This window comes from Neolamprologus multifasciatus, chromosome 17 (assembly GCF_963576455.1).
Source record: "Neolamprologus multifasciatus chromosome 17, fNeoMul1.2, whole genome shotgun sequence".
NCBI classification, from domain to species: domain Eukaryota; kingdom Metazoa; phylum Chordata; class Actinopteri; order Cichliformes; family Cichlidae; genus Neolamprologus; species Neolamprologus multifasciatus.
Genome location: NC_140455.1, coordinates 13,361,329 through 13,388,497, shown reverse-complemented (window position 1 = coordinate 13,388,497; position 27,169 = coordinate 13,361,329). Strand labels below are relative to the sequence as shown.

Here is a 27,169-nt window from a genome sequence, read left to right as displayed (position 1 = left end):
CGGTAGGCAGCAGGATCAAAAGCATCCGGAACGAAGACAAATATCCAGTTAGGCACCGACTGAAAGAAAGATGAGATAGAAGGAGTCAGAGCTGAGGAGACGCTTGCACTTTAATGGAAGAAAAACTTGCGTGTATTCACATCACAGCAAGTAGTAGTACGCGCAGAGTTGGACTGATGAACTGAGTGAAGCGGCGGTTGTTGGACTACCAAGTACACTTCAAGGTCAACAATAGCAGTATTTTGTTGTCCGTGTAGTTACAACAGGCATTTTAGATTCCAGCTAGGATCTGACTGTAAGACTCTGAGGTGTTATTTCCCTGCTCGTTCTGCGTTCCACTATTTTTTTTATTCACTAAAAGAAACACTAACATCAATGAAGTGAGAAAGAAAAGCATTGGTAATGAGAGCACTGACAGTGAAGGAATCGTGAATAACAGTATGGCTATTTATTGTGTGAAAAGAATAATTTGAAAGGAATAATTTAAAGAGACAACACAAGTTAACCTTTTGAACATGCTGTGTGATATTAAAAAATATATATTTTACATCCTGTGAGACTATGTTCAGGCTCAAAGTGGAAAAAAAGAAAAAAAAAACATGTCAAGACTTAGGCATGCAAGCTTACCCTCGGGAGAAAGAAACAGAGAAACAAATGTTTTTAAATGGTAAATGGCCTGTATGTGTATAGCGCTTTACTTAGTCCCTAAGGACCACAAAGTGCTTTACACTACATTTCAATCATCCACCCATTCACACACACATTCACACACTGGTGATGGCAAGCTACAGTGTAGCCACAGCTGCCCTGGGGTGCAATGACAGAGGCGAGGCTGCCGGATACTGGCTCCACTTGGCCCTCTGACCACCACCAGTAGGCAACGGGTGAAGTGTCTTGCCCAAGGACACAACGACCGAGACTGTCAGAGCCGGGGCTCGAACCGGCAACCTTCCGATTACCTCTAATGGATAGTTGGGGCTGGTTCCAAAAGGAAGTCAGTCCTCATGGACTCACATGTTAAAATTCCTGAATACGGTGTCAGTTGAACAGGCCTAGACACTAGTCAGCAAATGCCTGGAAATCACCGGTCACTGGGGTAAAATGGTTGATGCGTGGTTGGTGGAAGTTGCATAGTTGTGAAGCTGTATGTGTATCAGCACACTGTATGTCCTACTCTTTTAGTAAAGACAGATGATGAAAGGTTTTATTGATTGCATTTATTTATTTATGACATTTATTTTAGTGAATATCAGAAGTAGTAATAGTAAAAAATAGAAAAAGGTCACAAGTTCAACCAGGACTCCCAAGCAGCCAGTCAAGCACAGTTTTCCACTGTGATATTATTCCCAACATCTTTTCGTCTCTTAGGTTGCTAACAGAAACATCTTTGTCAAGAATAAAATCATCGTTTCATTTTCAGGTGTGAAATTTAAATACCAGAAGATAAAAAAAAATATATCTAAATATATAAAGAAATCCAGCCAACATCCAAATCTGATGCCAAAATAACAGCAGCATATAACATAAGCTTTTAAAATAGAGCTGGTTAGATGGCATTCTTAATGAACCATACTGAATCATCACTACTGTCTACTTTGAAGGGTTTTTCATCAGCAAAACTCATTTACTTTCACTATACAAGCTGTAAATAAAATTAAAAGTAATTACAAACATCAGCAGTAAACTGTAAAACTATTTTTACAGTGCAATATGTAATTTATGTCCAACACATGCTGCAAGCCAGTAATTATTTTCTTCAGATTATAGTGCAAATTACTTAGAAAGCAATGTCAGTTTATCCTCTACTTCATGCCATATTAGAAAATTATTGTCGCTATAATTTTTTTCCAGCACCCAAGCACCACACACACACATTTAAAATATTTGCATGTTAACAAAAGAAAAAAAAACAATGCAGCAAAAAGAAATTACACAAATAGCAAAACGTCCAGTGTGCTCAAGTTCCATCAGCGATAGAGGCACATAGTGGTGCTTTGGTACAGGTACATGTAGGCATCACAGAAGAGACGCTTTGCTACACCTTTCATATCTCGAGGTGCCTGGTTGGCCAGCTCGGAGGGGGACATTTCCAGGTATTCACCAACCTCGGGGCAGGGCTGCACCTCTGGAATGTTGTAGCCATCCATCTCTCCTGAACGCAATACACACAAGTGAGCCAAAATGCACTCAGAGCTAACTTGTGTATGCATATTAAATACCCCGCTTACCTTGTCTGTCTGCCATGCTGTCAAAGAAGATCCAGTCCTCAGTGTTTGGTCCATATTTGACGAAGGACACATAGTGGCTTGTTTCGATGCAGAGCACAGCGAACAGCTCCATTTTGTCTCTGATCATAGTGTGAGGGTTTTTACGTCCAACATAACCCTTTGGGATTTCCAGGGATGCTGGTTTATGGCTGCGACGCTGAGGATGGGAGTGCACCTGAAAACACATACACACTATTAGACCTGTAAATAGTCACTATTTTATATCTATATAGCCACTGTTAAATTTCACATTAGTAACTTTAGTTCATTGTCTATAAATGATCCCTAAACCAAAGGAGATATTTGAGACAACTCTATAATGTTGTAAATAAAGATCCTATAATAGTATAGACACAATCCCTACAATCAATCACCGATGAGCAAGCATTTGGTGACAACATGAAGGAAATAAACTTTTTTGTTAAAACAGGAAGAGACCTCCACCAGAACCAGGGTGAATGATGGAAGGAATGAGAAGAGAGAAAAGAGGAGCACAGAGAGACTACCAACACAAAACAGGATAAAACACAAAATACATCTCCCCAAACAGCTTTAGCCTAGCTAAAGTATGACATCATAATGTGTTAGTCCCCGTAGGGAAATTACTTCTCTGCATTTAACCCATTCACCCAGTGGGCAGCCACCAATGCAGCGCCTGGGGAGCAGTGTATAGGGACGGTACCTTGCTACCTTAGGGTAGCCGTTCAGTGGAGTCGAACCCCCGACCTTCTGATCATGGGGCAACCACTCTACCTACTGAGCTATCCCTGCTAACATTATTAGCCACCTCTGCGTCCAAATGCTCCTTTAGTTCCCAAAACCAAACAAGCACTGGGGCACCATTAAAAGTTTAAAGCCTCAGATTCTTTCAATTCCAATGAAATACCCTGTGGGACATTTTCCTAGGCTGGAGGATCAGAAAACTGGAGAGACCACTAACAACAACTGGGAAAAAAAACACGCATTACAGGTCCCAAAGCACATCAGCCCTGTGCAAAAATGTAGTATGAGGGCTAAATTGGTCTCAATAAAAATATATGTTGATGGTTTATTGGCAGAGACAAATTAGACCATCTGGGAAGAAGAAGACGGCGAAAATGGATAAAACATGAGCTGAAGCAGTGTTTTAAGAGAAAGACTGCAAAGCCTGAACCTTCTAATATATGCTGAAGAATTCAAAATTTTTGAAAATGGTGTGTTTATCGAAACTTCTAACAAATAAAATATCTATATAATTTTTTATTTATGAGTTTTAATTTGTATCAAATTTGATTCAAATAGCATGTTTGCAATTTATTGCTTAAAAGTGTATTGTTAGATGTATTTAGGTTTTTCTGGCAAAGAATATGACATGATGTTGCTGAAGTCACAAACACTCATTTACCAAATATCATCCACTTGATGTTACAGAGATAATTGAAAATACAACAAATAAATTCAATAATAAAATTGAAATTGAAAAATATTTTTCCTTGATCAGCTGCTTACAGCCTTCCTTTACCACCATCCAGTTTGCTCTTCCTGAATGGAGTGCTAGCAGGTGCTCCCGAAGAGCTTTCTTGCACATTTTGCAGAGCATTGTGCTTTTTACTAAATCATCATCAGAGCCTCACACTCAGCTCTCACTGTTAGATATGCTTGGGCTTCAGTCATTGTAGTCATGGTGTTGCTATATTACAGATATTGTGATGTGACATTTTTATATCATGTAAAAATGTATGTATTCAACAACATGACAAGGCACAGCTCTAGTCACGCACTACATCATCACTTAAGTGGATGACCTAGTTATCTGTGCACGTCCTTCATCTGCTATCTGTATGTATAAGAGGAAAGGAGGAAGACTTCACATACACTAGCCTACACTAGTTGATGTCTGACAAAAATTTATTTAAATATTTCATAAAATATTCACATTTACGCACAGTGTTTCATTTAGAGGCTTGATAGTATGCCACTGAACTGATATAGTGTTTCAGCAGTACTTACTAGAACCAACAGTTAAACAGCAGATGGTGAGCAGGTGATGTAATGTACCAAGAGCAGAGTTAATTAGCTGCTGTTCAATTCAGTGCACAAACTGATTCAGAAAGCAGCCAAGCATAGATTTTTATATATAGACAAGCAAAACAACACCATGTGTTGCAAAGCCAGATAAATACACAATATTATACACAATAATTATACAGTAATAATAAAAAGAAATCTAAACAGGTAGCTAACAAATATCTCTCAAACCAACTGGGATTTCGGTCTAAAATTTGATGACCTATATTAAGTCAAAGTTCTAGTTTTAGTGCATGTTCAACACTGACAGACCACTTGTTTGCAGTACAGATCAGCCTTGATTGTGATTTAATTTGTTTCCTCTCTATATCTGAGTCCTACCTCCTAATAGCAGCTAAATCTGATGAAACTGTGGTGAGGTGGGAGGTTTCACATGGAGAAATGACATCAATACATTCCCTCTACAGTGACAAATTAAGCCAAAGACAAACAAAATGACTCGGGTGTTAAAACAATGTGACAAACCTGTTCTGAACACTTCTTGCAGAAGACTCTGAATCCTGTCGGGCTGAAAAGGGGATCTTTAAAACAGTCGACACACTCAACCCGTGCCAGGGTTCCACAGAGCATGCACTGCTGGGGACCTGAAAAGCACACCGTGCGTTGTATTCACTGTGTTAAATTACTCTAGTCGCTGTGAGTTTGTATGCTTAATCTGACCTTCAGAGAGGAGGTCAGTGACATCCAGCTCCAGAGAGGGAATGATTTTGTCAAACATCTTGAATTTCTTCCCAAAGCGAGGCATCTGGAGGATGAGGCAGGACGGCACCTGGAGTGATGGCACGATGAAATAAGATGAAAGACTGCACAGACTGAATACGCTCAAGTGATCAGATTCCAGGTGGTCTGCTCAGAAAGCTTCCACACAGAGCCATCTACTGGAGAACCAACCATTACAAGTCTGTCTATTACATGTCTGTGAGAAAACAGCTAAATCATTTTTGGATTAATCTGTGGGGAAAAAAAAAAAGTTTCCATTTTTTTTGTAACTGAAATATTAATATACAGGATTGTTCTTCTATTCTGATAAATATCGTTATGTTTTTAATTGTTAAGCAATAAAACAAAAGTGAAAGTGGGACTTTAAAGTTTGTGTCTAACAATGAAGTGCTCTCACCTCTGCCAGCTTAAGACCTGCACTGTGGAAGGAATGTTCTAGTAGCTGCTGCACTGTCGGCAGAACTAGTCTGTGGTTCTGGTCCAGGAAAATCTGATAGCAGTAACTCTCCTGCACTTTACCTGCAGCTGATCTAAAATGGGAGAACACACAAGAATAGTGTGCATTCCAGGTATGAGTCTCAAAATGCATTATACTATACAGTACAGCAGGAGCCAGTAATTTAGCTATAGTAAGTGTACAGTTTTAGCAGAGGGTCCAGGGCGAGAATGTGGTGCATGATGACACTGAGGAACTCCTCTGGATCTGAAAGACAAAAGTAACATAAATACTTCAAACTCAACCACTTAAGACAAAACAAATGCCTTCCAGAAAAGCTTTCCCAAATAAGCAGACCCTTCTCATCTGTGGTGAATGATTGGCTGTAGCCGTGTTTCTGCAGCTGCTGTCGTAGCTTCATGATGTGTCTTCCTTCCACAAAGCCATTACTGCAAACGGCACACACAGAACTTTAATAACAGCAAAAATAAAATGCAATCCATGTGATGATTTGATCAAAACACAGACCTGCGAAGGGGGTTGACTATGTCATTGAGCAGTGTTCTCTGAATTGGGGCATCTTGAGGTGTTGTTGATTTGAACAACATGGAGTCCAACACGGAAGAGCAGGAAAACAAACTGAAAGCAAAGAAAGAAATAAGTTAACATAAAGAACTGCACATTCCCTAACATTATGGATTTTTAAAAATCTAATAAAAAGTCAGACTGGAATCCTTTCAGTATGCTTTGAAAATGCAGTTAAAGAAACTGCTTTCATATTAGATTTGCTATGTTAAACATCATCATCATCACTGATGATGATGTCAATGCTAGCTAGCTAGTTAGCTAAAACCCATTACAGGTAAAATTGTTTGTTGGGGAAGCTGTGCATTATTTAAAACTGTTAAACCACAGGATAATAATTTATTATCCTGACCTGAAGAGGGCAGCGTCCATGTAGCAAGAGTTACAGTGTCCTTGAATCCCCTTCATTCGTCCAGTCAGAAGCTGCTTAACCTGCTCTGTGCTCATAGGCGGAACAGTCTGCAACTCAGCTGTACTGTGGTCTGTTTGATCCACTAAATCAAAACATAAACAGCAAATATGTGGTTATGTATATAAACAGATAACAGATATAGATGTCCAAATGGCTGTTGTAAAGTGTATGCTGGAGCACTGCATTTGATGCTGCTGCTAAAAATGCTTCAAAAATACAAACAGTAAACACTACTGATACTTTATATTTTAAAAAAAGACAAGTATAGAGAAAGACAAAATAGAAATGCATGTTTCAAGTAAGTAAAAGGAAACAAAGCTTAATTTTTGCAAATTAATTCTCCCTCTGCTGCCAGAAAAGTTCAAACTCAACCAAAATGTAGTTTGTTTTGTTTTGTGTGTTTTGTTTTGTTTTTTTTTGCAGTTTTCAGTATAGTATAAAATAATCCTTTGTGAACAAGGGGTCACTCACGGCCAGTTGGATGTAAACTACATTGAAGAAAGCACCGGGATACTAATTACATCTACAGGAGCTCAGCTGTGGATCTCCTGGCACAGTTTTTGTGCTGATGTTAATGCCAGAAGAACTTTCAAACAACAGAGCCACTTCATTGCTGTGGTTCCTAAACACATGCGTTTTGCAACAATAACACTTCTAGTAGATCATGGAACATCTAAGAGAGGAAGAAGTTCACAAACTTGCTGGAGAGGAGGCATCCTATTACAGTGCTACACTCAAGTTCAGTGAGCGCTTTAGACCAACAAATTATTTCACAAATGTTTGGAAAAACAGACTGCGTGGCTAGGTGCTCGAGTCTTATATACCTGTGGCCTCTTGAATTCAAAGATTAAAATTAAGAGGTGTGGCCTAATACATTTTTCCATAGAGTGTAGGTTTGTCCACCCTGTACTAACCAGTGTCCTCAGGCTGCATTTTCTCATTGTGATTGGATGATGTGCTCTGAAAGCGTGAGTCAGGCCGGCATGAGCTCAGCTTCACAAACAGGGCTCTCTTCACAGGACATTTGAAATAACGCTGACCTTTAAAAGTACCGTCACTCACGCCTTTGTTCTCGTCCTGCAGATCAGAATACAGACTGATTATACCAATGTCTGAAATTTAACCCAACATTAAACGCAAACTAAAACATAAATATGCAAAACAGTTTTAAATGATGATGAGTAAAGACTTACCAGTTCCAAGCCAACCATAGTTTCGCTTCGATCAGGCAGCTTGCCTATCCAGCGAATAATTCCATATGTGTTGCCTTCACCCAGAGTCACTTCTACCATAGAGTTCAAACTCAGGCCCATATAGAGATAATCTGTATCAGCCTCTGGGGGTGTGTCGACATCCATGCTCTCTCCCTCTGCAATGAAAAATGTGTTTGGCTGAGGCATGATGCAAATGTAAAACAAACAAACAAATGTAAAAAGACCTCAAACCTGCAGTCAGCTCTCCTTTGACAACCGCTTCTAATGGAACTCTAACTTCACCCCCTGTCTTCCCAGATTCATCTTTGTCCTGAAAACACCAACAGACAAAGGAATATTACTGTCCTATACTCCACTACTACTGCCCAAGCAGTATTAGAGATTCTTAACAAAGTTTGGTTGAAACTGTAAACTCAAAGAAAAGCAGGAGCACGTAAATGACAGAATATCATCAGACAGGATAATTATCAGTGCACTGCTATTTTCAATTGGATTCAGATCCAGACTTTTACAGGACCATTCTGGGACCATGGCATGATTTAAATTACTCACTCCAGTGAGTTCTGAATCCCCATCTCCGATCAAACATTAAGCTATTATGAATCTAGCTATGACAATGTTAGCATTAGCATTTAGTAAACACTAGTCAGTCTGATGAATGTAACTTAAGACTGTGGTCTTTGTATTTGTGTTCTGCCACATGGATGTATTTTGTAGAGTGAATATCCTAAATGTGATTTTATTTTATTATTAATCATTATAAAAATAAGGCATTCTTTTATAAAAGTCATTTTCACACACAGAGCAGCTGTCAGTCGAGTGACCTGCACAGAATGTGAAGCTGGGTTTCAGCCAGTTAGACCCATTTTACAGTGAGATCTGTAAACAAAACAAAATCCACCAATCCAGTAGTACATCATACTGTATGGCACAACTGAAGCAGTAAAGTCATATACATGTAGCTCATGCTGGTTTATGTTCAGACACACAGCTGCTGATGCCAGGACGGAAAGGTAAATGCTTTAGCTCCTCTAAATTGTCAACAGAAATGTAATTAAGTGATTACTTTTACTTGAAGAAATGATGATGCTGTAAATCTCAGGTGTGTTTCATAACAAAGAGTCTGCTTACAATTTAAACAGGTAATAATTTAGTCCCTATTATTTGTTATTATTTCTTTGAAAACATAAAAATCAGATTTTGTAGAATAAGCTATGTGGATTTATGGCACACAATTACATTTGATATGATTTTGGAATGAAAAATGGAATATTACTTACCGTGGAAATCTGAACGAAACATCGTCCACCTATTTCCAGTAAATCCAGCACCATTCCATAGCGAAATTTATCATCGATGAAGCAAGTAACTCTGTCTCCCAACTCTAGCCTTTCTGACTGTAGGGATGGCTTATGGACAGGGGGTAATAAAGAGCTGACTCTGTTGAATGGGGTAAAAACGCCACAGTTTTTGTCACACTTGAAATATCTTTTATCCTCAAAGGTACCATCACAGTAGCCCTTTCCTCTGTCTGGTCCCTGGAGAAAAAGAAGCAGAGCAGATTAAAACTGATGTCACACAAGACCTCAGTTAAATTTCTCTACCAGTTGTTCTGCTTTGCAAACTGCAATCATGCTGTGCAGTTGTGGAGTTGAATGGCTCCACCTGGCTTCAGCTTGTGAGGTTTTTACATTTATACGATTTCAATTAGTGTACTGTTTTACAAGACATTTTGAAACTTATTCGAAATAGTGACCTTACAAAGAAATGCATGCTTTTTCAAGCATGAAGCAGTGCACCCTTTCAACTTTTGATTGCTTGTGTTGTCTCCATACACCACTCCACAATGACGAAGCAAGTCAAAATACTCCCAAAACAAATTTGAGGGTATTTTGATGATTTATTCAAAAATAAATGGTTGAAGTATCATCTTTAGAGACATTTTTACAATACAGACATTTTTATGGTTCATACTGGCTCTGTCAGTTGTCCTTGATATGTTTCCACAACTTAAATTTGTCTGTGAGACAGGATTGTATCTGACAATCTCTGTGGCAATTTAAGTGCCCAAAAAGATGGCAACCCCCATTACTCTCAGCTGGATACATTTCAAAATCTTTGTAGCTCTGCTTGACCAGCCAAGCTAAACCGGGACATCAATAATGTAGTAGCTCATCCAGCTCATGATCTATCACAATTCATCAAGTTATTGCCCATGAGATGACAATCGTGACCTTGACCCATAGTACGTTTGAGTTAACACCCATTAGGTGCTCAGGATCTTGATGCACATTGCCAAGAAAACTTCTCAGGATCTGAATCCAATCGAGGTTCCCAGAAAATATATATATTTTTTAAATGACTGTGCAGTCATGCTTTCTGAAGAACTGGGCTGAGCTTGAAAGAAAAAATACAAGGGAGAGTTGAGGAAAATGTGCCAAGGTTGTAAGATTATTCTCAAAAGACTTACTCCTTTCAAAGGAACTTTAATCCAGTCCTGAGCAATGGGTCTAAATATTTATGAATCTGGTAATGATTCAGTCTTATTTACTTATGTTTATAAATGTTCAAATCACTTCAAAAACCTTCTCTTGCCATTTAATTGTGGAGTAGTATGGTGTGTACATTAACAAACCCAGTTTGAAACACTACAACTTGTCTTTGCTTGGAGGCAGAAATCTCAAACCAAAATGAAACCTATAATACGTGTATATCTTGTGGATATGCCAGAAGGAGTAAGAAAAAAAACATCAAACCTGTAGTTCGATTCCAAAAAAGGATCCTGGTATGGGACAAGAACTAGATGCCTTTTTTATTGGTCCAATGTAGTGAATGATGCCTCTGAGCTTCTTCCCAGCTTCCTCCACAGTCACTTCAGTACCTACAGCAAGTTGCATTGCTGCTTGCAGATCATGTGGGTCTCCGAAACACCTCAGCCTCTCAGCTTCATCAGGCAGTGCCTGCAGCAGCTCAACTTCCTCTACACACAGCTGCTCCATGTCGTTGGCCTCCAAGTCTATTCCAGAGTAGTAGTTCATTAAACGCATTCGTAGCTTTAATGGAGGGGGGGATTTTTTCATTTCTGAGATGTACTTATTTTCAGGCATGTAAACAATACTTCCAGCTTTTGCAAAAGGGATCCATTCTGCCTTTTTTGTTAAGATGAAGTACACATTTTCTGTTGATGCCATGTTGTCGAGCCAGGAGATGTAAAGGGGTACCTACTGTACAGAGACACACAGAAAACACACACAGCACAAATGTGTTGTTCAGACAGGTGTGAACACAAAACAAGAAAACAATATACCTATTATCAATTTTGACACCAGCACTCAAGCTAGCTGGCTAACGAGCTACAATGTCAACTCTACAAATAAGCGGAGTTCAAACTGAAAACGGAGCCAACATTGTTCACAATTCTAAACCTTCAGACCGTCTGCATCAGTCTCTCCAGCGAGTATTTATTTGAAAAGAAACCTCCGTGTTAGTTAGCTTTACCTTCAATTATTCAGCAACTTTAGAGATTACTTTCCTTTCTGTCTTCTCTCTTCGTTTTACGTCCAATCAGCTGCCTTAACTTTCACTTCCTCTTTCATTTCATTTCGCAGCAGCGTCACTGGTACTTTGTTCATGACAGTTCATAGAAACATTTTTGGACCAGACGAACAGACTTTTGGCCCAAAACTACTTCCCCGAAGGGAATTCTAAACTTTGTAAAGCGCAAATAGAGAGACGCTTCCGAAATGACGGTAATGTTTTCAAATCGGTTGTCAGCCAGCTGCGCAACAACGATAGCTGAGTCAGGAAATAAAGCCCTTAGTACTGTCTTACAGACAGCTAACGGCTTTGTCAGTTGAATCTGACAATCCAGCCTCAAGAACGCTGACTGCATGTAGTACATGAAAATTCAAGCTTGTTTTTGTTATACATGCGTGCATATCAGATAAATTCGGGGCAGTTAATTACCTTATGGTGTGTGATCTGCCTTTGGAGCTTCATTTTATTGTTGTTTGTTTTTGTAGCTAAAAGTCGGTTCATAGTTTGTTCAGTCATTGTGTTTGTTCTCACTGTGATTTCCATACAAGAATCCATACAGAAAAGTGGTCTCTTAGTTGTATTGTATTTAAAATGCATTACAATTAACGTGTCTGAATAAGTCTGGTTAATCCAGGCACAGTAATGGGAGTCCTTTGGAAAGGAGGCAGCTGGTTCTTCTTGCTCAAAGCACGCATTATGCATTGCCTTAACAAGGCAAAGTCATTTAGACATATGGCCTTACACATCTACATATACATGCAAAGAGAAACCACAGCTTTGATAAAACTGAAGACGTTTATCTTTGTTTATTGTGTTTTAGTAACATTTTAAGTCTCCAATAAAATTAATTCTGCTCACCACAACAGTACATTAAATAAATAAATAAGAAAATTCTACTGCCACATTCTTACGGCCCATTTTGAGTTAAATGTCAAGCCTGTAAGTCAATACTGAGGATAAACATCGACAGGCTTTCTTCAGACTGTGATTGGCCAACATGAAATACGTCATTCTTAAGGGCGTCGCCTTTTAATGACGAAAGGTTGTAGTAGTAAACATGGAGGAGAGAGAAGCACTTAAGAGACAAATTGAACTTTTACAAAGTAAGTCTCTTCCGGTAAATGTTGACAATTGTAGTTGTTACAGGCGGGTTAACAAAGGCTGTTTTGCACAACACGGCTGCTTGAAGCTTGTCGGTCGTACGCTTTTTGTTGAAGGATGACAGTTAGCGTTGTGTCACCTCTACGCGCAGTAACATACTTTTTAACGGTATTCACGTGTCTTAACAGAGCCGTTAGTGTCCTTTGAAGAATGCTTCCTGTTTGCCTTTGAAAGCAAGTAAATGGCTGTTTATGTCGGTGTCAGCTCCCTGTAACAGCATAAAGGTTCAGTCCTGTTCATAGTCCCCCGCACTAGTGATGACAGCACAGCGCCATAACAAACCTGGTTTTAATTACTTAACTTTAAGGCATAGTCATACATTAATTTACATAAAGTACTAAAATAGTTATTAACAATTTGCTAGATAGCATAGCGACAGAGCGGGAAACAAGTGTATAATCCTCCAGAAAAGCATAAAAAACTCACTGCTACAGATCTTTCAAGTCTCTTACTCGAAGGAAGTAATGAGAGTTATTTTGAAAGATGTTCTTTCCTTCCTGACACTGGTCAGTCTTCAGGATTTCCTATAGGGATCTGTAGAGTAAACTCAGCGAGTAAAGGATGGAGTATTATGAGCCTGTTCCATTGTCAGTATGCTCTGATGCTGATTTACATAGTGTTCCACTGTTATATTACAATTAACAGGGGAAGTAAACGGTCACCAGGACCTAAAGACTGCATGTTTCCATTCATCAGTCATATTTAGCTTAAATGAGTAAAAAGTGTTATGATATTTCCTTAAATCCTTAAATTACTTTTTGGAAAAAAAAAAAAAGCCCAAACGATTTCTTCTCCCTTAAAATAATTATACTAATATCACCGGCTCTGGTACTGTAGAATTTTCTGACTGGTTTCGATTCATGATATTTTAGGTATAGCACTCAAAATATCATGTTCCTTGTTCCTTTTGTATGCTTTCTTTGTGTTATGGTTACTATCTGACCACCTCTGTATTTGTATTTTGAGTTGCACACTAAACAGAGTTAAAGATGATTATGACTGATAGATGGTCTCAGGACACAGTCAACCGCAGATAGACTGACAGAAATTGTTGTTAGTCCAGATTGGAAGCCATATGTTTTAAGAGTTCAGTATGTGGAAATCCTGCCAGCTTAACCTGGAAAAGTGAAGTGATGTCATTGACTAAAGAAGATATATATATTTTCCCAGTTATTTTCTCTTAAATTCGTTTCGTTTTGTTTTTATTGACAAATTGGCTGTTTTTCATTTTTTGGAAATTTACAACTTTAACATTGTCAATTTTATTTCTCAGAACATTAACTCGCCTCTCACCCATTATTATTTTTCTTCAGTGTCACTAATATGTGATTTTTCTAAACAATAATAAAGTGAGGAAATGTTTTTTAAAGTATAAAAACAAATAAAAAAATACTTTCTCCTTATCAGTGCCTGTGTCTCTCTAACCAGTCAGAGAGCTCCAGACTGTGTTCCTTACTTACATTGCTTTTTCACCAGAGACCAAAAGAGTTATGGAAATGCTAATTGAAGAAGCTAATCAAGTAGTTAATGTAATAGTTAATTAAGCAGCTACTAAGAAATGGAAATGAAATTGAGTAGCAGAGTCATTATTTAAATGTCAGAAAAAACAATTTTGTATTCCTAATTTGCTTTTTTAATCCATTTACTTTATTTTAAAGTCATTTTTTACATTTGTTTTGAATTCAAAAATGTTTTTAGTGAGATTTTTATTGAGAATGATTTTTTTCCGTTTAAAGCGTTCATCAATGGATTGATAATTAATTCAGAAATACTAATTTATAATTCCTCCTTCTATTTTATTCTATTAAATTAACAATAACATGAACTTTATTAATGTCTAATTACATAATAGAAGTTCAAGGTTTTTTTTTTAAATTTTCTAATTCATGTTTGATTGTACAATTAATTATTAAATCACAAAATGCTTTGTTTTGATGTCTGTGACACTTGTGGTGCTCCATAGCTGCTGCTGTGTTGGTGGATTATCAGTATCTGCTGTTATTTATCCAGTTGATTGGTATTGGCCTGATTAAGTGTGTCAGTTGTGGATATTTAGCTTTTTTTTCTTTTCTTTTTGATTTAGTTTGAAAAAGAATGAGTAATACAATACATTAGGTTAAATAAAGTGCACCTGGGTTCCAGTAGGTTCTTACAAAGTTGGAAAACATTTAACAATGAAATCAAGAATATGGAGGTCATAAAATGTGTTTTATTTTCTAGAGATTTTCTTTAGGTGTTACATTTTCAGATGTTGGCCACTGTAGGCTAAGCAGCCTGATGGAAGCCCTCTAAAGTAAATGGTGAAAACTACAAATCTAATTCAAATTAAATTCTTAAAAACATAACTTAGAATTGAGAAATGGGGCATAAATTGTGTTGTAAAGCTAATTTTAACGATTATTTGTTTGCATGGTTTTGTTGGACTTTTTTAAATACTTTTGGCTGTTTTAAAATTTCCAGATCTCATCAACAAACATAAAAGTACCCATGGCGATACACCATTTACAGGAACTGAGCAGAGCCACACACAATCTTCAGTGCCAGCCAGGGGCCGAGGTCAAAGTGCATCTATGATCTACCCTCCCAGCTCCAGAGGAAGACTCTATGCTCCTCAGAGCTGTGGAAGTTGGAGGAAAACGTACTCTCTGAGAAACAAGAACCCCGAGTCCTCTGCTGGACATCCCTCAGCTTCTGCCTCCTCCACTGACCATCACTCTCACAGCATGTCACTGCCCAGCCTCAGCACGGGAAGCAGGACTGCCACTTTATCATCAGGGACATCTCAGCTGAAGAAAAAAGAACATATAAGCAGCATAACAGAGAGTAGAGATGTAGCAACAGAGAGAAAAAACAGTGATGCTCTTGGAAAAATGGGGTCAGCAGCAGAGTTTACGCAGAGGGTTGACAACAGGAACACAGGCCTGCAGGGAAAGAAAATTGGTGTTTCTTTTGAAGTGGCCTCTTCAGCCACAGCCAGTACCTCAGCCATTCAGCAGAGCAGCTCCCAAGTAAAGATCGGACCTTTCCTGAAAAGCAGAACCAGTACAGACACTCAACAGATTGTTGCTAATACATCTCAGGTAACTCTCACAGCTGGTCTCTCTACTGCATTACAACAAGCTTTCTCTAACTCATCTTTACAAAGCAGCAAAGCCCAGGTCAATACTTCATATTCAAATAAATCAAAGTTCACTTGGGTAAAGGGTCAGAGTGCTGCAGGAGCAGAGCTCAAACCACTGAGCTCTGTTTCAACACCGTCAGCAGTTGTTGCCCCAACATCTGTCTTGAAATCTGGAGTTGCCATTGAAAGCCCCCCTTCATTTGTAGTTGCTAAGAGAACCGCTGCTAAGAAGTTACCTCGAAAGCTTAGCCAGCCCACTGTAGCTGCCAAGACCTCAAAGTACCGCTGGGTGTCCTCTGCAGGAACCCAAGCTAAGACATCTCGTAAGCCTCCATCTCCCAAACCCTTGACTCTCACACAGAGAAGTCTGGACAAAGGAGAGGCCACAAGGAAACTTAAACCAGGCTCTTCTCCTTCTGTAAAATTGAAAAAAGGTATTGCAGTGTCCTCTGCTGGCACCTCACAGAGTAGCCGCTATCGCTGGAAAGCAGGGGGCCAGAGTACATCTGTGGTAGGGACAGCAGGAGCAACAGCAAACCGCCGTAGATCTGCTTTCCACTGGACAGCTGAGAAAAGTAACAAAGGATTGAAAGGAGGGATTTCTGTGCCCCTAAGTTTACCTCAGCGCACCTCCATGTTGTCATCCTCCTCGCCTGGAGGGTTCAAGCTGCGCAGCAGGATGAAGATTATTAGAAGGTCTACTATCAGGTGAATAATGCACATGACATGATGGCTCTTGTCGAGGCTTTTTACTGCCCTACCCCCTAATATATACTGCATCCTTGTCAGTAGGGATCAGCCAAGTATTCAGTGTGTCCTTGCTCATGTTTGGAGGATGTTTACACCGATAAGGTGAAAATGATTTACCTAATACTAACCTCTGGTTTCTGTTTGAGAAGGAGGGTTTAGTGAAAGCTCTGGATTTGTTAAGTCTAACATGAGATTTCTGTTCTAGAGCATTAATTTAAACTCTGGTTCAGTTATTGGGGTAACTGACATTCATCTTATTATGAATCAGATTCATGGTTACTAGGATATCTTTAGGATAGCTTCACTTACCTTATCACCGGCTAATCCTACTTGGTAGTCACTTGAAGCTGGGTATCAGATGCAGATTCAGAAAGACCTCACATTATGCCTCGAGGGTTGCAGGGCATAAAACTCTTATTGATTGTGTGCTGTTAGAAATGACCGTGGTGATGTGCTCCAGTAAGAGGTGGTTCTGTGATAAACTTTGTGTTACTGTAGTAATCACTGTTTAAATATATGAATCTAGACCTGCATGGTATATTGCACTGATGTTTTTCTTGTTCCCAGTAAATGGGCACATGCATGTCTCAGAGTGAACATACTCAGAGTTGATATAAGGAACTTTGAACAGCTTTTTTTGGAACTAAACACTCAATTTCCCATCTCAGAGTTCATTAACTCAGAGTTTAGGTTTTCTTATGTTTAATAGTTTTTTACTCCTTCTGACTGTGCTGTGTGTCTGCCTGCTGTATTGTGACCACAGCGGCAGTGGATCAGAGAAGGTGAGCCCACCAGCTGTGAAGCACTCTCCCCAGGGCAGAATCTATACTTTGGCCAGGACTCCCACAGGAGTTAGGAGGACACCCACCAGGGAGCTTGTGTCATTTGGTAGACACAAGTTGAGGCGTCTTTCCCCTGTCTCATCAAAGACAAGTAAGAAGCACACACTACAGACCAAAGTAGAAAGTTGTTGTTTTGCTCTGCTGTAAAGTTTTCTATGACTAATTGCTGACGTGTCAACCATACATGGATGTTTACGCACAAAATCCTAGAGCTGTGGGTGATAAATCTTCTTTTAAACACGTGCGTGTCCTCACCCATTATTTGGTTGAGAGCAGTAATATTCTACAGCCATTTGGTGGTGCTGTAACAACTCTAAGCCGCAAAGTCACCAGCTGCATATCAAGCAAGCATACCTGTTTTGCTTCCTGGAGTTATTCATTATACTTATGTTTTGTGTGGAGTTTGGTCATGGTTAGGCATATGCTTAGTTTTAGAAAAACATGGAAAAATAGGGAAAGATGTAATTTATATGAAGATATAATAACAGGATAGAGTACAAATAGAAATGCATTATGTACTGCTGTCTACCACACCTGCAAGAAAAACAAACATACACGACCTCCAACACAAAAATTTGAAAATGCTGATTTATATATCTGTGTAATCTTGTAGGGTGTGTGAATGTGAGAGTGAGTGAAAGAGAGTGTGGAGTGTAAATGTGTATGGGTCTTTGCCACAAAATGTACTTGAAAATGAGGGTGGGAAGCCGCAATAACGTCTCCCAGGAGTCTGAGGCAGGCAGAGATGGATCCTGGAGAACTGGGCTATTTGCCCCCTCGAGAGTACTGAAGACTTAAGGCCACACATCCCAGCCAGAGAAGGAGGCTGCCCCTAGATGGGGTGCCCACGGCCAAGAGGTGGGAGTCCCAGAGGACAAGAGGCGATGAGCAGTCGACCCCGCTAGAATTCTCACCCAGGACACGGCAGACCTCCCGTCAGACAGGGAAGAAGTCCAAGCCACCCCAGACCACCAAGAGAGTGGGTCCATACCAGAACATCCTGTCAAGCATCCTGGAACCAACTAGTACCTTCATCCCAGGTAGGGGGAGCTGATCCCCTCCCTCTATGACCATGTCCTACAAGGCCAAGGATCAGCAAGCCCCAGACCCAGGCCCAGCCATCCACGCATCCACCCTTCCACCCATTAATGATACACAGAGATACAGAATCAACATATTGATCAACATAGAAGTGTCACAAACTGCAGACAGTTCCCAGACATCCATGCTTGAAGGCCAGCATGTGAGGTGAAATTAGCATGTTTACACCCTGCTGCTGCAAAAAGAAAAAGATTTGTGGTCTCTACAGCTAATTTGCCCTTCTGTTAGACAGAGGGTGATTTAATAATTTATTTTTATTACAACTCACCTCTTTGTGACTCTACAATGTAGTAGTGCCTGAGCCAGGAAGGGTATCCGGTTCAAAAATCTGCTAAATCAAATATGCAGAGACACTTGGTGTAATGACCCCCTGTGAAGCAGGGAGGAGCATTTTGTTAAGGCTCTATGTTGATTGACTGATTAATCAGCCAGGACTTGATAGCAGTAATAGCAGCGGTAATTTACACAGGTGGAGGCAGGCAGCACCACTGATTGGCTGATTAATCAGTCAATCAAGGTAGGTGTCTGTGCCTCGCACCAGTGCACTTCATGACTTGGCTCATCACCTTGGCAATCCATGTTCCTGTCTAAACTTTGTCACTGCTGTCTCCGAAAACACAACATCATGGCGGTGGCTACATCTATAAATTGTATGTAGTATGTCACATTTATTGTTAATAGCCAGTCTTTCCATGGTTCATTTTGAGAACCTGTCAGTAGCTAACCACAGAGCAGGTGCTCCAGAGGTTCTAACAGTAGGAGGAAGACATCAGTTTATCATGTTTGCATCGTTGATATGTAGGATAATAGAAAAAATGGGCAAAACCAAGCTTCTTTCTGCTTGCTGTTTTAGTTTTTGTACAGCGTGCTTCTAATTGATCCAGTGTGAACACAATGCATACTCTACAAAGCAGACACTGGTTGGTAATGTACGTAGAACTGGTACAAAGCTGCTAGTTAATTGAAGCCATGTCCAGCAGAGGGCAGCAGTTTCCATCCATGTCATCCTTGTAGGGGCTTTGTGTTGCAAGCTGTCACAGGGAGGTGTACAGGCAGACTATAAGAGGAGGGGGTGTGGGTTAATTGATTGCCCAATTCAGCGGTGATGGCGAACAAGTGCCGATAGCGGGTAATTTGCAGAGGTGGAGGCAGGCAGCACCACTGCTATCAAGCCCTGGCACCACTCTCCTTCCAGTAGATAAAAAGGAGCTAATGCATAATTATCCTTTTGCAAATTGGATTGTTTTAACGAACTGTAGAATATAGGCCTAACCTGATGGAAAGCAATCATTGTTTTTACAGCCCCAACCCCGCTCTCCCTCCATTCCCCCCTTCCTGCTTCCACTTGCCCCTCGAACCCTCCGGTCATTTTGTGTGTACCCTACACGGCTCATGGCCATCTTCGTGTAATCTCCCATACTCAATGGAGTCAGAAGACATTAGAAAAACCATCACTATTAACATTAGGCTTTATTCGTCCCCATGGCTCTGCATCTTAAACTCTGTTCCTCTTTTTCTGATGCTTTAACACAACTTCATGCTCTTATTCCCACACCTCCTAAATCATTTTGTCTTTTCCTTATCTTCATCTTTGCCCTCAGTTTTTTATATCATGTGATACAACAACAGGAACACATGCATCTCTAATTAAAGATGGACATTAGAGACAGAGGAAAGGTGGAATGTGGATGAGTGTGGAAGAAGATGGAGTGAGGAATGCTGCTCTTAGCCGTCTGTGCTTCTGATAAGAGCTGCTAATAAAGCGCAAATTGAATTACTAATGATGGGAAGCACATTCCCTATAGATGAGCCTGTTTAAAACCGACCTCATGACCACTCACACATGCATGATAATATACTCACAAACAATGTTTCTTAATTTCCTGCTCGGTATGCTAGTTTCAGCTTCCTGTCCACGTTCAGGGGACCGTGTTTTCTGAGGTGCTTGGTTATCTGAGGTTTAATTTAAAGAGGGCATAAACCTAAGTAAGCAGTTAGGACTGTAATGAATTGAGAGGTGTGTGTGTGTGTGCTTGCATGCAGTCAGAGACAGCCATGTAGCCCAGATAATCTAATAAAGCAGATAAATGTCAGGAGCGGACAGAACACAGAGAGGAAGAGTGCTGAGGCGTGCGTCTTCAGGCCCCATGTGACAGGCTTCTGGAGCGCTTTAGGTCTCTATCTCACTCCAGTTTCTTCCCTCTCTCACCATCTCTCATCCAGTCTTGCTCAGTCGTTCCCCTCGTTTTGGCTGTCTTCACTGCTCTTTTAAAATACCTTGTGATTTTATTTTATTTTTTTAAATCCCAGCGCAGTGCATCATTTTTGCAGACTACAGGCTTTTTAGGTCTGAACTGTCCAATAAAGCCTTGAGTAAATGAAACTTTTGAACTTAAATTTTCTAAAATTAAAACGACACTTTTACTTTTTTAAAACAAAAAACAAAATGACTGTTCCTCCCAGTCCACACACAATTCACTTCAAGCAAACACATAAAGAAATCTTCATAAATACAAAATGTTCAATGGTAATTGTCCTTGAGGAAGGTTTGAACGGAGGTTTGCCTGATCTAGTGTGATTTAACTTTCTTTCTTTTTTGTTCCAAAACGGGGCCACTTTTGGGCAGGTTTATTAATGTTCATTTTAGTTGTTCATCATGTTACAAACTAAGTAGAAACGGCTTCAGTTCTAATGAGAAAATAAGCAATATTCTACATCACTGTGAACGCTTCCCAAAATGTTGCAATCTGCCACATCCAGTGAAAAGGTCTGCTTTTAACCTCTGTGCATTTAGTGACACAAATGTTTTTGTTGTATGTATGCAACAATTGGGTGCTTTTGTGTACAGAGTGGGTTTTGCTGCTTTCTTATTAAAATGCTCAACTATTTTCCTGAAGCATTCCCTACTCACTGTATTTATTGGACATGTTGGACAAACAGAATGTGATTGGGTTAATGATTTCAGTGTGTCTTTGTGAGCTGGATGGATATACAGCCATGCGCTCCAGCCTCGATCTCATGGATGACTAAGCTGGATTTTTTTGATGATTCACGTTACAAGGTTCTTCTTAGCCTTCATGGTTTTCCTGCAGTTTGTGGTGCATTTTCAAGTGGTTGAACAAGTTAGTTGTTATTTCACGATACACGCAGAATTCCACACTTCTCTTCACATATGATTTCTTCTTGGTTAGCGCCATTTGAGCTAAATCTTAAGTATTTCCAGACCCACGCTGTCAGATTGGTGACCTGTTTGTGTGTTGTAATTGGAATGTTACAATCAATCAATCTTACATGCCTCTTTTGCTCTCTCACACAACATAGAGGCCATTATCGCCGCAAAAGAATCCTCCTTTCACACCCCCTGCTCCTGCAGGGATCCAGTTACTGTGCAAACACTGATGCCATTTATTTTGTCCATAAATAACATGCACAGCTGCATTGATACCCTGCTTTCTTGGACCTTTTCTACTTTATGCATACATCTCATTCCATTTACCCTATGTGGACACATGCAAACAGAAAGTATTAAAGTTCCTCAAAGAGATGCTCAGCCCTTGAAGAGTAGAGCACGACTGATCCATTCTATCCAGGTATAATCTCTTCATTGGCAGTGTGTTTGGGGAAATGTGGGTGGGAAATGCTTTCCAAGTGGTATTGCATGGTGGATAAAAAATCTGATGCTACATATCTGTATTCATAACTCATCAGTTAGTTAGCTAAAATACAGTCCCAGACCATGACAGAGCCTCCACCATGTTTTGCAGGTGGCTGTAGATGGTCACTGTTGTGCCTCTACCCAGACCTTTTCTGTATGTCATACTGACAATGATTTGAACCAACAATATCAAATCTGGACTCCTTGCTCCATAAGACCTGTTGCCACTGAGCTTTAGTATAGTTCTTGCGTAATTTGGCACACCTCGGCCATTTTTCCCTGTTTCCGTTTCTTAAGATTAAGTTAAAGGGCTGTCTCTCTTCGTAAGGACATGACTTCCAGATACTGTTAATATGTTGTAGATAGTTCTTTAGGCCTCTGCTTGTTTGGGTTTCAGTTAATATGTCTTTGAAATTCCTATTTTATAGCTATTAAAATACGTTATGTTTGACATTTTCTGTTCCTTCTGTTTTTAGAATTGTCTGTTATGTGTATACACAATATTGGTTCTTCCGTCTGTGTGATGTATTCCAACGAAGTTGAAACTAGCTAGTCTGCAAGGAAAACACCAGACTGATTGGTCTGGTGTTTTTCTTGCTGTGCTACAAACAAGCTAGAAGGCCACCCTAACCAGGTAGAGATGTGGTTCATGAGCGAGGTGGGAGATTCAATACAGGGACTGATTGCACTGCTTAGTTATTTATCATGTACTTAGCAAAGTAATTAGCAAATAAAATATATGCAGAGAATAAATTTAATGATCACCAAGCCCTCCATCGTATGTTGCTGAAGTACTCCACTTCTTTTGGATTAAAACTGCACAGTAATCACACAAATATAGAAACCTTTTTGGGTCCTGACACATGTACACGCTATCTGCCTGTCTTTTTTTTTTTTAAACCTTGTTTATTTTTGCTTGTTTATTTGCATCACTCTCTGGTTCACACGTGCTCCAGTTTCTCCCACTTTTCCTTCACACCATGGCCACTTGTCCTGCGGTCTTCTCACACTGACTCACTTTCCTGCATTTGCACACACAGCAGCAGCTTATAGAGGGCAAGAGATCACCGCTTGTTTGGAACTGAAAGCTGTGTGCTCACTGTCACTCCATATAACATGTAAAGTAACATGTGTTTTGCACACTGATGTTTCTCTGAACTTTATTCTTTAAATGATTTTAATAGTTTGTGTGTGTTTATGTGTGTGCATTGTTGTGTAGGTCCCTCCAAACAGCTGCCTACATACCGTTCTCTAAATGCCATTTCCCTGTGCTCCCGTAGTATTATCAGTTGGTCCAAAGTATGGACATTAAACTAATGTGTGCACATACACACACACACACACACACGTGCTCATTCTGCTCATTCCTCTTCACTTTCTCAGGCTCTCTGTGTCAAACAGGTGGACCTCTGTCCTCTTTCTGTCTGTGCTGAACTGTCTGTGGCCTTCTCTCTCTCTCTTAATGCCTGTCACCATTTGTCTCACTCACACACATTCTCTGTAAGACATGTGCGCCCACACACACAAACAAAACACATGTCCACAACTGTAATGTTGCCTTAATGATTTAGACACAGGCTCATGCAGTTGTTGCAGACAGAAAAGAAGAATAAACCAACAAGAATGTCAGTGTTACTTCCACTTTTTACGTCTGGCTAAACAGAAGTAGTGCCATGAGACCTCTTTGTGGACTTTTGTAACCTTCACACGTTTCTGTGCATAAACATACAAGGCAGAATTGACATCTGCGTCTGCATGCATTTATATATATATATATAGAAGTAGTATAGCTATTCAATTGCATGAATGGTCCAGTTTCTCATGTAAGATTGCATCCTGCACATTACTGGCTTAGTATAGCTCTGTGCCATGGTGCACTGTAACATTTGGCATTTTGATTAACCTCCCAGGGCCCAGAGAGCTGTACATGCCAATGATCTGATCCCTGAACGTACGGTATGCCCACATGAGTAACTTCACCCTAACTGTGCTCTAAGGCCTCTCCTTCTCCCCTCTCTTGGACTCTCATCAAACTGTCAGCTGGCAATAATTAAAATTTTCACTCATTTGAGTTTAACATGCCTCTCTGGCCTTCTTGAGGACACTGACAGGGTTGAGAATACTTGGTCTTTGCTACCCTGCTAAATGACAACAGATTCAAATTGCTTAAGGCACGCTCCAGATAATCCAATCATTGAATCAATATTCTGTTATTATTTATATATTTTTAACAAGTTCTAAGATTATTTATGTGGTGTTGTGAAGGGGTGTCTTATTTTTTGTCGGGTGGGGTGGTGGGGGCGCAGTGGGTGTTGAAAAGTGTCATCAATGCTACCAAGTCCAGAAACTTTATCCTGAGATGATTGCGACTCCTTTCCAGTTAAGGAGGTAAATGTTTTCTTGGTATCCAGAGGAGTGGCCCATGTGCTGGGCTGTCTGAATAAATCACAAACCCAACAGGAGGCACACAGCGCACTGCTAATTATTTGAGAACACGTGGCAGGCTATATGGGTGTCGCTTATTGGTAAATGGGTTGGCTGGACCAGTGGGTGTTGCCATATTTAGCTATGACAGTATAGACTTAAAATCCTGCCAATAGTAATGTGTAATAGTAATAGTAATTGTGACAATGATAATAATAATGATGTAATTATAACAATGGTGGCAGTAACTAAATAGTCGATACATTAGCAGGAATATTTAAATGTAAGGACAGATTTTCAGGAAAACTTTACCAGATATGCAAAATAGAAACAGATTTTTGAAATTGTCCTGTGTATAGATTTGGATTCATGTACTTTTGGAAGGATTAAAATTAGACATTTTCACAAATACATTTGACACTCAAATGAGAAAAATAAGGAGATAACATCTCGATGCTGTCAAGAAAATACCACAAACTGATCTAGATATTCGTCTTGGATGGTTTAGAGGGAAAATTTCAGCACTGTTTTTTTTTCTTTATTATTTACCATTTAAAATTTCCAAGGGACTACTTGAGGGTTTCAGCCAGTATGCTACAAACCTAAGAGGCCTGATTGGCCCACATGGATGCATTTTGTTCAAATTAATGGCCTGGAAAACTGTTTTTATTTCCCAACCAACAAACTGGCCAACCACAACATTAAACCACCATCCAAATATTGTGTAGGTTCCCATCCTGCCAAAATAGTTTTGACCATCCTGACATGGACACGGGACCTCTGAGAGGATCTTTTAGTGTCTGCCACATGGATGTTGGGTAAAATGCTTTGGCTCCTGCTTTTTGCAGGTTAGAGGTTCTTTGGATCAGACTTGTTCCAGTGCATCCCGTGGACGCTGCATCAGAATCCTTGAGCCCTTTCCAGGAGAACTTTACATTGAAAAGATCAATGTTATTTCCTCCACCATTCAGGGGTTTGTGTTCTGGCTGCTAATTGTTTCACAGCTATCATTACAAATCAGCATTTGGATGTACTTCTCACTTTAATACTTTAAAATATCTGAATTTGTCATGCCATTCTTAAAAACAAAAACAAAGAGTGAAACCAGCACTCCGGCAAGAAAAATCCATTCATTATCAAAATACTGAAATACTGCAACATAGTTTGCAGACTCTTATAACAAATACTAAATAAAACAAACTGACAGAAGTAACTAGGTCTCCATTCATTCTTTTACTTCAACTGATTAATCAGTCCGAGTTATTCCTGTGCAGTTAGGGGTGCTGTTGTGTTACATAAAGATGTGTTTGTCATCGTAACAGGGAGGGGAAAGTCTGGGGCCGTCAAGAGCTGCTCCATAAATCTTCACCTTTTGTTAGTTGGTAAAGTTGGCCAGCCACTCTCCCTGCTGTACCCTGACCCTATGACAGTAACATTATCCGGCCTCGCTCCCCTCCATATGTCTGCACACACTGACGCATTGCCTCAGTAAGTGCAGGAGGTTTGCTTGGGAGGACGAGAAAAGATTCTGAAGTGTGCTTGGCACGTTATGTCCACAAACTCAGACACAGTATTAGCAGATGTAAGTGCACAAGACAGCAAAAAAAACCAACAACCCAATGTTAAACAAACATTATGTTGCTAATTTTAGACTTTCTGCATTGTTTTATCATGATATTCTCTACTGGAGCAAACTTGGCAGTTATATTTTATCTTGTACTCTGCAGAACTTTTCATTTAATCAGGATGTAGTCCACACGAGATAGCTTAAAATGGGGTTTCCACTGGATAAAAAACAACAGAAAAGATGCTTTGAAATCCAAGGAACTAGTTAGGGCCTTGTCCCCTGATTTGAAGCAGGGGCACAAGTTCTGGGGACTGTGGGGACTTCTTTCACCACCCAGGTTTTCTTATTAGAAGAGACTCAGATCCATTTACTCACAGTGAACCAGCACAGGTCAAGATGTAGCACAAGGCTATCTGTGTGACTTCCTCTAAGTCCCAATGTACAAATAAATCTAATTATGTGGTGCAAAGCAGTGTTGTAGTGTCGCGAGAGCTCCCTCGGCCCAGGTTTTAATAGTCAATTTAATTCATTTAATTTTTTTTTGTGTGTAGTGCCAGATGACAACAACAGTCGCCTCAAGGCGCTCTATATTGTAAGGTAAAGACCACACAAGATCTTGAAGATCAGCCTTGTTTTTGTGCTGAGGGAGGTGTAAGCAGGGACAGGGATCGGGGGGGGGGGGGGGGGGGGGGGGGGCAACTGTGTAGGAATGCTTAATGCTTGAATAAACATGGCTGAGTGCGTTACTTTTCCTTGTAGTACATGCCAAATGATGGTTGATTGGTAGTATTGTTTCAATGCCTGAGGAAAGTCCAGCTTTGTTCTTAGTGTGTTGTTTCACCCAGCTCTGGTTAGGCCCCCAGTCTTTTCACTACCAACTAGATGCATGATTCCCACACTGTGTGAATCAGCAGTGTTGTAATGTGCAATAGTATCATTCTAAGTTACAAATCTTTGATGGAACTATAGCCGAGTGTCAGCCCATAAAGGCTTGCACATGAAAACTGAGGTAATCCTAATCAAGGCTGGAGTATTTCTGTGTGGAGTTTGCATGTTCTACTTGTGCTTGCATGAGCTCTGTGGGTTCTCTACGGCTGTCTTCCTCCCACAGTCCAAAGGAAGGTTAGGCTAATTTGCGAGTTGTAAATCTAAGTGTGAATGGGACACAGAATCTGTCTCTGTGTTTGCCCTGTGACAAACCAACGACCTGTCCAGCATGTGTCCTCCCTCTCGACCTGTGCCAACTGGGATAGGCTTCCGCTGTCACAGAGGGATAAGCATAAGAAATGGATAGATGAATGTCATGTATA

The 27,169-nt window shown here is 40.0% G+C and overlaps 2 protein-coding genes across 4 annotated transcripts in view; one reads left to right on the top strand and one right to left on the bottom strand.

The window, feature by feature from the left end:
- Nucleotides 1-1,202: 1,202 nt before the first annotated feature.
- Nucleotides 1,203-12,951, bottom strand: cyldl (cylindromatosis (turban tumor syndrome), like). 2 transcript variants are annotated; one of them, XM_085137578.1, is made up of 15 exons: nt 12,852-12,951; nt 10,458-10,925; nt 8,982-9,239; nt 7,933-8,011; nt 7,681-7,856; nt 7,402-7,564; nt 6,428-6,569; nt 6,019-6,129; nt 5,848-5,939; nt 5,694-5,757; nt 5,452-5,584; nt 4,995-5,103; nt 4,800-4,918; nt 2,229-2,442; nt 1,203-2,152 (listed from the first exon to the last, which is right to left on the bottom strand). In XM_085137578.1, the coding sequence occupies exons 2-15, from the start codon at nt 10,890-10,892 to the stop codon at nt 1,968-1,970; spliced, it is 2,280 nt and encodes a 759-aa protein (XP_084993704.1). In that variant the 5' UTR covers nt 10,893-10,925; nt 12,852-12,951; the 3' UTR covers nt 1,203-1,967. The 2 variants fall into 2 exon arrangements, with proteins under 2 accessions (XP_084993704.1, XP_084993703.1); XM_085137577.1 differs by lacking the exon at nt 12,852-12,951 and adding an exon at nt 11,200-11,514.
- Nucleotides 12,219-27,169, top strand: part of zc3h3 (zinc finger CCCH-type containing 3) — a 70,516-nt gene continuing 55,565 nt past the window's right edge. For both annotated transcript variants that reach the window (XM_085137576.1, XM_085137575.1), the window contains exons 1-3: nt 12,219-12,341; nt 14,860-16,228; nt 17,034-17,203. In XM_085137576.1, coding sequence (XP_084993702.1) covers nt 12,296-12,341; nt 14,860-16,228; nt 17,034-17,203 — 1,585 coding nt within the window. In that variant the 5' untranslated portion in view covers nt 12,219-12,295. The remainder of the gene's footprint in view (nt 12,342-14,859; nt 16,229-17,033; nt 17,204-27,169) is intronic.

Bases quoted from the DNA above. Each gene is read 5' to 3' on its own strand.
- cyldl (XM_085137578.1), bottom strand. From the start codon at position 10,892: ATGGCATCAACAGAAAATGTGTACTTCATCTTAACAAAAAAGGCAGAA. The intron at 9,240-10,457 runs GTTTGATGTTTT...CTTTTTCTCCAG, and splicing joins TTTTTGGAATCGAACTACAG to GGACCAGACAGAGGAAAGGG. The intron at 5,758-5,847 runs GTCTGCTTATTT...TTTGTCTTTCAG, and splicing joins ATTCACCACAGATGAGAAGG to ATCCAGAGGAGTTCCTCAGT.